At 40.8% G+C, this 11,975-nt stretch overlaps 1 protein-coding gene across 1 annotated transcript in view; it reads right to left on the bottom strand.

Annotated features, from left to right (window-relative positions):
* drd2l (dopamine receptor D2 like) overlaps nt 1-11,613 on the bottom strand; it is a 19,228-nt gene extending 7,615 nt beyond the window's left edge. The window contains exons 1-3 of the mRNA XM_069703755.1: nt 11,393-11,613; nt 1,241-1,669; nt 282-391 (exon numbers count right to left, since the gene is read on the bottom strand). Of these exons, the coding sequence (XP_069559856.1) occupies nt 282-391; nt 1,241-1,642 (512 nt within the window). The 5' untranslated portion in view covers nt 1,643-1,669; nt 11,393-11,613. The remainder of the gene's footprint in view (nt 1-281; nt 392-1,240; nt 1,670-11,392) is intronic.
* Between the last annotated feature and the right edge of the window lie 362 nt (nt 11,614-11,975).

An 11,975-nucleotide genomic window follows, 5' to 3' on the forward strand; every position in this document is an offset into this window, starting at 1 on the left:
CAATCACGATTAAGGTTAGGTGGGAGAGAGAGTAAAGAAACGACATATTGATTTACTGTCATCCTTCTCATTTGGTCTTTGCTCTGGATATATATTAAAAAAAAAAAAAAAAATCACTGTGAAATGATTTATCACGAAACGGCTTCTCCTTTTGATGAAAGAACTCGGGAGAGAACAGATATATTGCAGGGAAAGAGAGAAAGATGATGAGAGGTCGTGTTCAAAGTTCAATAAATACCAGGAGAAATGAGCCTCAGTAATGAGGCTAAAAGTGAGAGCACCTGTCGATGCTGATGGCGCAGAGGTTGAGGATACTGGCGGTGCACATCATGACGTCCAGAGTGAGCAGGATGTCACAGTGGATGAGACTGAAGCGCCACTCACCCACCACCTGCAGCAACACACACGCAAAACGAAGTTATGGCCGACACACTGTTCCTTCACTTTCATTTTTAACTTCTACACTTTTCAAGCACTTTCATTTCTTTCCTCATTTTGGCCAATTTAATATATTGTATTACTGGTTCATTAATATTAACCAGGCTGGTGCACATTTCCCTTTGCTTATTAGAATAGGCTTAATATTTAATTTAGTTTTTTGTTTAATGTCGGCCATTATGATTTAGCTCTGAAATTAATCCACAAAGGATTTTAAATACAAAAAGATGATGGGTTATTTCTTCTGTTATAAGTACTGAATGAAGAAATTGCCTGGAGTATTACACACTTTGGCATGATATCTGCTTGGAAATGCATTTTATATACTGACATGCTATGCTGTAGTTGAATGCCAGGTGTGTTTCATGCTCAGCTGTAAGGCAAGGTTGGAAGAAGATTCATTCAAATTGCTTAGTTTTTGACCAACAGTCCAGAAATGATCCAGCTCTTGGTCACATATGACAAACAGGGGAGCAATTTCTTAAAATTTGAAACGCTAGAACCTGCAACTATTCGGTGCTTTGACTCGACTCTGATTGAACAGTTCGCTTAGTTTTCTGTTGATCACCTAATTGATACATCAACTAGTCATTGCAGTTGTGAAATGTGACTTTTCTGCATATGTTTTGCATCTGCTGCCATGAAAAAGGCGTCAAACCGAAAGAAATATCATCATCCACTTTTAGTTCTCACAACACCTGAGGGTGCCGTTTCTACTTTATTCTGCTTATGAAACAGAAAACAAAAGTCAGAAACACAATAAATAAAACAGGCAAAAAGACAGAGAGAAGTGCGCACGCACCTCCAGGTAGACGCCCCAGGGCATGACCAGAGTGGCCAGCAGCAGGTCGGACACGGCCAGGGAGACGATGAGGTAGTTGGTGGTGGTCTGCAGAGCGCGTTCCCGGGAAACGGCCACGCACACCAGCACGTTCCCGAACACCACGCAGAAGATCAGCAGGACCAGCAGCACCGCGTAGAAGTTGTACGGAGGAGAGGAGGGCGACGGAGAGCTGGTGCAGTTGGAGGACGTCAGCAAAGAGGAGGAGATGGAGGAGGAGGAGGAGGGGAAGGACACGGGCGAGTACGAGGGGTCATGGGTGACAAAGACGGACAAATTGTGCTCCATGGAGGAGAGGGGGAAGGAGGGGAAGGAGGGGGACAAGGGGGAGGCGGTCTCGTCTGACTCGTTGAGTAGACTCATGATCTCGCTCCAGTGAACATGGTCGGGCTGAAAATTGATGACACAAAAGACAGGAAGAGAAAATTAATTACCCGGGGACCCTTCATGGCCCAACGTGCATTCGATCCAGTCGTTCACATTAGATCCGGCGGAGACGGGCAAGGTCAGTAAAAGGAAAGGTCATCGTGTCAGCGGGGCTGGAGCTGTGTCTTTAGTCTCACCTCTGAGACTCACCTTAGCAGGACACCACACAAAAGGACACGGGTACAAACGACGCTGCAACCTGCCCATACACACACACACACACACACACACACACGCACAGGTACACAGTCAAGGTCACCTTATTTCTTACAAACCACTCACTGAAATAAAGATACAATTTTTTTTTTAAATTGTCAGATCTCTACAGGTTGTTTTTTTGCCCTCCCGGTGCTCTAAAAGTTCAACTGGAAGGAAGTAACTGCAATTCACGAAGGGAGAAAAACAACTTTTGGCAACATGTTTTTGTACAAAACACGTCAATTTAGCTGTCAAAACTTAGCTTCAGTTAAAGCTCTGAAGTGTGTTAAACACGCTCCGCAGGTTGGTTTCAAACATTAAGTTCTTTCTCTTTTCAAATCCTACGTTTCACTTATTTGCCTCGATTCTTCAAGTGCTTCGGGTGAAGTGATTCATTTGTGGAACAAACGCGAGAAAATCATTTCCGCGAACGTCACGGACGGTCAAAACTACAGATGACCTATTTAGACTGTGTACTTTGCACTTTTATTGACGGCGGTGATTTTCTGTATTTCTTATTCATTGGACTGCCATCTATTAGTCAAACTATCCCTCTGGGATATTAATGCTCAGCTGTCCTCTGATCCTCCAGCTCTGGAGCCATTACTGCTATATGGATGATTTAATTAAATCTGAAGAGTGAGCTAAGGACAGAGCAGTCCTCGTCCCGACCGATGGGAAATCAGACGGCAGTTGCTCTGACGTGTTAAACGTTCCCTCACACCTGTTGGTGAGCTTGACATGAGAATTGATATAGAAACAGTGGATTTCTTTACACATTTGTGGGAGAAATACTGCAGATAAAGTGTGGAGAAACGGATTATGCTGCATGAGTTAAGACGTTTTCCTATGTTTGACGCTTTCCTTTCTCACCATGAGAACCTGGAAATATTTTATTTCAGTCCAACTGTCATATGAAAGCTGACGACGGCCTGTGTATATAAAGAAGCAAACTACAAACATTTATGGCATTTGAGGTCTGCAGGGAGAAGTGCTCGAAAAGACTGAATGAATTTTGAATTTATTTGACTATATTTCAAGAAATTTTTACATTTCCAGACCTGCAAATATGTTTTTTGTTTGTTTGAAAATCGAAAGCAGAAACAAATGCCTGAGGACAGCTATGTTACAGAAGAAAAGCATCTGTTGTACATCCTTGTCCTGTCCCAGACAGATACCTATAAAACCCTGAGACCACAAACGCTGCAATAAACATGTCGGTTGGCTTTGTGTAAAGAAGAAACTGAGAGGAAGAGAATAGATGAACACAAAAACACATTAAATCAGGAATTCATCATTGACAGAAACGCCGCCTGTGGTCAAACTTACAATCAATAACCCGCTGAAGCTATTTGGGTTTCTGAAGACGGGAGCCATAATGAGGATACTTGAGAACTTTTCTTCCCGTCTCTGATAACTCTGTCGCTCTCTTCTGATACACCCCCAACAACCCGGCCGTACGCGCAAAAAACTGCATGAATTGTTCATCAGCAAGAGGAAGTTAAAACGGACAATCTCCATGCAGTTGATCTCTGCGTGAACCTTCCTCTCAGCCTTCAGGTCAAGAATGAGGTCAGTGAGATTTTTGCCACCTTGACACCCGAACACACCATCACGTGCCTCACATACTGTTACAGTACATTTCACTTGACTGCCTCTGACCCTGACCCTGTGATCTGCATTGCTAATCAACACATATCCAAGATGGATTGGCCTCAACAAATCAATAGACTATTGCACCTGTTGACCGCACACCACTGGCCGCGGCACCTGAAGAAGACATTATCATTTGTGGCACATGTATGGATTTCAAACGGTTGGATATCGATGTGACTCAGTGGACGACTTGATGCGGAGTCGTATTAAGACACTATTATCGTGGTAAAGGTCAGTCCAGTCGGTGCGGGGGCAGCAGTGTGTGTGCTAGGCTGAAGATCATTTTTTTTCTTTTTCTTTTAGAAGTACCTCCAGAACATTGATCAGAAGGAGAGAATTTAAATAATGACACCATAACGACTTCGAATAGGAGTCGAATGGACCGAGAGGTTTTTTTTTGGAGCCCCTAGTGTCCGTCAGTGGTGTTGCACTTAAAGGCACTTCTACATTGGCTTGGAGACTGCGTGTTTTTATGTACAATCTATGGTTTCAAACCTCCATGAAGTGTCTGTCCACTAGTGGGTGGTTAATGGCTATAATAGAAAATAGCTAACAGATTAAAAGATTATAGAAATAACCCTTAGTTGCATGCCTAAAATTAATTACTTATTTTAGGTGAACTTTACATGATGTAGTCTTCTTGGAAGAAAACAAAAAAAAGACATGAAAACCTTTGTTTTCCAAAATTAGAGACCTCTCTTCACATCACGTTTGGGGACTTGAACTAAACCCCATTAATCTCAGTTGCCCTTATGATTGAGTTTAAAGACATAAAAGAGCGAGATGCCCCAAGGACAGAGCGCCAACAACAGACTGCAGTGTTGTGCTTCAGTAAAGTTGCTGCAATTAAAGCAAAGAGATGAAGTCTTCAAACAGAACAGGGGCAGCCTTTTGCCAACAGCAGTTCACTGTTTAATTTTCCCGAACAGAGCCAGAAACCTCATATTTCAGAAAATAAATGGAGCTAATATTTCATTACTGCTATGGTGATCACAACACGAACATCTTCCATAAACCAAATTATGAATAGACCTGGTGGTGACATCGTTCTACTAACAGTCATCTCTTGCGATATAAGTGGAATCAAACACAAGACACAAACTACGAAGCCAAAGAAGTGAAGGCTGAGAACAATGTTGAGCCCCCGCTGTGTTTAGTTTTGAATTTAACCGTCAGAAGCAAAAGATTACAAGGACAAGGAACATACTTGTGTGACAGAAGAACTAAGATCAAACTTTGAAATGTGCACAGACTGGAACTGTGTCACTGCAAAATACTGACCTGAGAACAAAAATCATAAGGAAAAATGAAGGATATGGCAAGTCGTTTAAAAGCATTCATGTATATTCAGAATAAGAAACTATATAATCATTCCTCTAATATATAATCATATATTTCTATATATATATATCTATATATATATCTATATCTATATATATATATATATCTATATATATATAGATATATATATAGATATATATATATATATATGAAGGAGAATGAGCAAATGGAATTTTGAGAATTTCCAATAAGGTAGCTGAATGTATTTGTGGAGAAACCATATCAACCACAAATTAATACACCCAAGCAAAACATTGGTGGAGGTCCAGTTGCCTTAAATTAATGAACCCACTAAATCCCAGATTTTTTTTTTTTTTTTTTTTTAAGATTTCACTCCTTAAACCCCTTGAAGTTGCAAGCCGATGTTCTGAATTTCCTGGAAATGACATTTGAAAGCATCACCTCGAAAGAAATCCACAGACGGACCTTTTTAGCTTAGCAGTTTTATACCTTTATAGATTCAGCCACGTCACTTACTTTTGTATTGTCTTTTTTTTAATTTTTTTTTATCTATTGAGAGAAATAATGTATTTTTATTATATTGTGAAGCACATGATATTACAATTTTGCACGAAAGGTGCTATATAAATATAGTGGGATGGGATGTGATGGGATATGATGTATTTCTGCCAGCTTGGTTTTGATTGGCTTTGTATAGTGGTACTTAGTCAAAAATAAAACTTTTCTGTGGACGTGTCCAACTTGCATTTGTATAATGTGATGTCCCACAAAAGTTTCGGCTTCCACGGCCGCCGCAGTTTAAAAATAGGTTGGTGGTTCCTCTTTTTCTGCTACGTAGCCATGATGCCGGCTGTTGAGGGTGAAAAGTGTGTCGTTTAACTCTCAATCTGTGGATCAGTATGAGCGCACTAACAGTGCATGTTACTTGAGAGCATTAACTCCCTTATGCACTCAAAACAGTAAGTATAAGAACGTATGTACGCCAATTTGAAACAACGTCATCTTTTTCCAGAGATGCAAAAGGGAAGTACACTGATCTGGTCATTTGACCTTTGACAAGGAAATATCTTTTCTTTTAAAAGTTGAGTTTTTTTTGTCTAGTGCTAACAGCTGTACCTGTAGAGCTTTAAAAAACAAAACAAAACATGAGGTCACAATTGTGATCAATGAGACAAATTTACAGCGTGTGGTCTTCTTGTAGAAAGCAGATTGTTTTTGAAGCACGAAGTACTTAAACAATGAATTCATTTTACAACATCTCACGTCATTAAGGGAGATTAAACTCAATAAAAGCCGACTGGTTCCGGGCAATAAAACTCTGTTGTAAGCTTCTTAAATGATCTTTTGGATTCATTATTCCATTTTCCATATTACAATCTTTTGATAATATCAGCAATTTCTCAACCAATTTCCCGCCTTCAGATAATAAAACCTTTCAACAGCCGTTGCGATTTGAAGCTTAACAACACAGGATTTATTTTATTTTACAGAAAGACCTTCTTACCATCCAAACAGATAATCGCCACTAAACGCAATGTACGAGCAGAATATTGAGTGAGAACTTCAACAGGGTGAGATTATAAATAGGTGACCGTGTTTGTGTCTGTGAAGCGCTCGCTGTATGTCCCGCTGCACCGTGCGCAGTTTTTATTGACTGCAAGGGGAAGGCCGTTGTTAACATCAGTTAATGGGTTTCCTTTCAGAACAGGGTACAGCGATCTCCGCTCGCATCAATTTCCCACACGGTCAATAAATCAAAGCTGCGTATTTGCTGCTCATCTTAAGCGCTCATACACAAGTACAGCAGGAAGGTTTTCCGAGGTCACGGCTACAAACGTCATCTGAATTTCTAAAATGTAACTCTTCAGGTCGGATTTTATGAGACCGCAGATTAAGGAGTTCTTTTACTGTGTCTGCACAACTTTTTCCTCACCGAGTTCAAGCTTCACAGCCACTGCGACTGTTTTATAGTGAAATGTGTATTATTTAGTGATTTCCAACCGATAACAAAAGTGTAACTTCGAAGCACATCACTTTGTTCCACTGCTGTAGGGTTCCCCTGATTGCTTTTTATACTCTCCATCACCATACCATCCAATGCCACTTACACCCTTACGCTCCATGCGTCATTAAGGAAAAGACATTATGGAGAAATATGGATGTGCAGTGTTATTAAGCAGAGATGAATGACCCAAAATGATGTGCAGCAAGACTGATGTGTTAGAATGCAAATGTTAATAAAGAAAAAAAAAAAGTGAGGTCATGATGTAGAAAGGAGGACAGCGGCTACAAACCTGTCCAATTAGGGTTGTTGTTTTTTTTTTTTAGACCAATAAAGTGTGAAGCTAATGAAAGGGCTGTTTTACTTGACTTAGTTTAATCCAAGTAAAAGCTTCCCAACCAAAACCCCAGTTGTTTAAACTTAATTGTTACATGACAGCGAAGCAACGGCTAAAAATGAGATTTCCAATTTGTGGTGCGTGTCCGCAATATCTAATCTGCGTTTCAGAGTTTGGGCTCGTTTGTGAAAGTTTTTCTCGAGACCCTGTTGTCCAAGCAGGTGGTAAAAAAACAACAACAACAAAAAAAAAAAGCGAGACGTAGCACAGATGTTTTCTCGAGCCTCGAAACGTTACCGCATGATTAAAGCAGCCATTTTGATGCAAGTCCTTCGGCGCCGTTGCTCATTAGAACCTTGATTTACTTTGTACAGTTTCACATTTGTTATGGGAATTACAGTCTAATTGGAGTCTGAGCGATATGAAGTCATAACATGGCCCTCTCAGCGTCTTGGAGGCAGACGGAAATGAGAAAACAAGGTTGCATGCAAACGCAAGGTTGTGTATTTCATATTCAGAATAAACCGGCGGAGATGATGTGTTGGGAGATCAAAAAAAAAAAAAAAAAAAAAAAAAAAAAGCTTCAAAAAGCTGTGAGGATACAAACGTGTAAAATAAGACAAAAATACTCTCTTAAAAACCTCTAAATGTGATAAATCTGTCTGTTTAAATGACTAAATGTGGTGTTTCTGTGGCAGTTATTATGCATATATATATATATATATTTATGTTCTGTGAGGAACAAAAGTCGGCCTGTTGTGACCATTTTCTCCTTTAAAATTTCACTTTAGCTTTCAAACGGTGAACTTAATCAACCACTCAATTTACCTGTCTATACTTCAGATGCATCATTTGTATCTCTGACCTACATCTTTAACCATGCTGAGGTTAAAATGAATATTGAAACAAGGTCTTTAGGTGGAGAATATTGTGAACTACTGGCCATAGCAAATAAATAAGTGCGTGTTATGGTGTGAAAAACACCAGTAATTTGAAAATGCAGTGCATGTTTGTCTTTTTGGACCCTAATTAACTGCCAAAATGAAGCTCTACATTTGATATAGATGATATCTTTTATGGTTTTTAATATTCTAAACTAATGATGCCTCATTTTTTCCTGGAACAGACAAGCTTGTAATCTCCTTCTGGGCTGTGTAATTACATCAGAGTTTGCTGTTTTACTTCATTTTCTGATTGCTGACCTCTCACTGCCTTTAACCTCCTTGTTGTCCAAACTCTGCCTTCAGTAACATTCATCAGCCGCTCCTCTTATCGCCTTCTCCTCCTGTCCAATCTCCTGTTTCTCTTCTTCTGCTGCTCGGCTCGGGAGACACTTGACAGGTCTATTACATCCTTGGCCTTGTCTGCCCCCAAAAAACACTAAGAAAAAGAAAAAAAAAAAAAAAAAAAGAGCAGGGAAGAGAGGAGAAAGACGCTTTCAAAAAAAACACTCCTTCAAATTTTCCCCCGGCTTTGCTGAGGCGATGAACTGACCTGCAATAAATCTTTAATTTCTTTCACTGAGAGGCAGGAATTGAGTCTCAGCCGGTGGGAATGATGTGGATGTTCAGCCACGGTATAATCAGCTCTGCTGAGATCCGGGCAGAACATCTTCACGGTCTCAGCTCCCCTTTCGACTCCCAAAACTCCTCGAGCTCCTTTTTTCTGAAGTTTTTAATGAGCCGCCGGCGACTTTTGAAAACAAATCAAATGAGAGGGCGGTTGCATTTAGTTATACAACTCATGGAAATCCAAGAGCAATTCCTGATTAGAAACGAATCAACTCAATGAAAGTTGAAAACGTCTTCTCGTGGGGGGACATCTTTTCTGTTGTAAGTGGAATTTGGTGTAACAACAGTCCGGCCAATAAGCTGTGTTTTCACCTCAGAAGATAAACACTGTCCCCATCTACACTCTCAATCAGCAGCCTGTGCAAAGCCATCCATCCCTTATCTATACCCGCTTTATCCTGAACAGGGTCACAGGCGGGCTGGAGCCTATCCCAGCTCACTTTTGGGCGAGGGCACGGTGCACCATGGACAGGTCGCCAGTCCATCACGGGGCCAGCACTTATAGACAGACGGAAACAAAGACCATTCACGCTCTCACTCACACCTATGGGCAATTTAATAGAACCACCAGTTAACTTGAGGTGCATGTTTTTTGGCTGGTGGGAGGAAGCCGGAGTACCCGGAGAGAACCCACGCAGGCACGGGGAGAACATGCAAACTCCGCACAGAAAGGCCCGAGCCCGGATTCGCACCCGGGACTTTTTCACTGCCAGGCCACAATGCTAACCGCTGCACCACTATACTGTGCCAAACACAGCCCTGATACCGAAAACAACGAAAGGTTGCGATGTGTGACACCTCGTAATAAACGCACCGAGCGACGTCCAGCGTTAGTGAATGAGAAAAGACAGACAGAAAAATCACACCGTCAACTCAGTAGAGAGGAGTGTGTCCAAGGTCAAATAAGGTCCTTTGTGCTTCATCTTTAAAAGTAATTGAAGGCGAGATATTGAGACAGGCTATTTTTTTTTTTTTAATAAAACATGAGCTGCTACCTCCCATGCAATAAGAAATCTGCCAAAGACTCGATAAAAGAGATTAAATGAGCCACAGAGGAACGCAGAGCGGGAGTCAGGATCAATTCTCTTACATGTAATAAACACTTTCTCTTGTAATAACTTGAAGAAGAAGAAGAAGAAACAAAAAATCAGCAGAATACCTTTTGTGATTTGAATTCCCGACCACTTCATTAACAAGCAGGAGAGGGAATCAATTAAACACACATTGAGACGCTGGAGGCCACGCTGCAACCACAAAGACCTCTTAGTCAATCTGGCATCTTTTAAAAAGAAAAAAAAAAAAGAGAGAGAGAGAGACACTGCAGCTTTTCGAAGTCACCTCAGCGTATCTGATGCGCCCGGAGTTGAAATTAAAGTCGAACTAACACCCAATTACATCCCATCTGTTGAGGGAAACAGAAGCTCCTGTCGCTCTCTACATTCGCTGTTCAAAGTGGAAGTCAGTCAGTTTGCCCCAAAACCACACGCAGGTGGGGAGAAAAAAAAAAAACATTTGAAAGAGTCAATATAATCAGAGGTAGCGGCTGTTTACGCTCTTGGCCATATGTGCCACTGACGCAGAAGCTCGCCGTGTCTTTCTACATCTACACATTTCGTGTGTCACCGGCTTCGTTAACGAGAGAATCCCTCCAAACCGAACATTTGGCCACCGGAGGGTACCATCAATGAGAAAGATATTGCGTTATCTGTTTTCCGCCGTTCAGATGCAGGCAAGATAATTATATTTCATCAGGGCATCGTTGCATCGGGATCAAATATAATATGGGACAGCTGCTATAGAGTTCAAGGTGGATGCAGCAACACAAACAAAACCGAAAAATAAATGATTGATATATTTTTGTCCTATACATCCTCTGCACATGACGTCAAAGCAGAAAAAACATGATCTCACAATCTACACTATCGGACCTCACCGTACAGTCAATGAACTAATTTTATACATAATGTACATATTATAAAATATTTATGACCCATGTAACTGTTGGAATAGTTATTTTCCAAAGATTTTCTAAAGTTTTATTACACAGCTTTAATCTATGGCTGCTATATTTGTTTTGTTTTTTTGTAACCAGCAGCATTGTTTATGGAAGTGCTGTATTTTGTATACATTTGGTATATATATATATATATATACATATATTTTTTTTTTAAGCTGGCATCCACAAACACGTACAGAGCTGTTTTACATACTATGCCAAATACACTTTAAAATACAACTTGCAGCAAGCATGGCAGGTTATGCGCGTATATAAAATAATGAGACTGAAAATGTGCATAAATTCAAAGTCCAAGCCAATAACAAAAATGTCCACACGCACGTAAAATCAATGCTACTCCCGGTTTTTTCTTTACCTAACTTGTCAGTCATTCCACAATAGCCTACCAAAAGGAAAAGTACCGCAACCCCACATTAAACGTTAAATCACAACAAGAAGTTGCCCACCGACTGCTCTCGGTCTGATCTAAATAAACACGTGTTTCTAACAATAAAAGTGCGTTTTCCACCTCTTATATATATATATATATATATATATATATATATTTTTTTTTTATTTATTTTGTTGTTGTTGTTTGTTTGTTTGTTTGAAAGCGTTTACTTACCCTCTCCCGGCAGAGCTGCTCACGTCCAGTCCGCTCTCCTCTCGGCAGCAACAACAAAGCTGGTCGTCAGCCTGCAGCATCCCATCAAGCAGTTTAACCGCCGACCCTCCCACCTTGACCTCGGTCCAGTCAGGCTGCGCTCCGCTCCTTCAGCCCCGCTCCTCTTGTCTGTCGTATCGGCGGTCGGGTCAGCTGGGCGGGAGTCTGAGGGAACAGTCGGTGGAGGAAGAGGAGGAGGAGGAGGAGGAGGAGGAGGAGGAGGAGAATATCGCGCAGATTCCTACAGTTTCGGTTGTTTATATCTGCGGGAGAAAATAAATAAATAAATAAAAAGCAGAGCTGCTCCTGTCGCAGACATACTGTAATCCTATTGGCTGAGTCGAATATTAGGGGGCGGGGCTAAGACACACCAGTCTATTTTGCCTAATGTACCTATCTGCTTTCACCTGGAGAGTTAGATAAGATAAATAAGATTGTCTTCACACTGCAAGATGATGCTTTTTTTTTTTTTTTTTTTTTACAGAGCAAACAAAGGAAGTTAAGCAGCTGCTGCATCATAAATACTTCTCCTTTTCACTGAAAA

Source organism: Brachyistius frenatus, unplaced genomic scaffold (assembly GCF_029030835.1).
Source record: "Brachyistius frenatus isolate BFR_SWC_R1_liver_20210118 unplaced genomic scaffold, ASM2903083v1 Contig_48, whole genome shotgun sequence".
NCBI lineage: Eukaryota > Metazoa > Chordata > Actinopteri > Embiotocidae > Brachyistius > Brachyistius frenatus.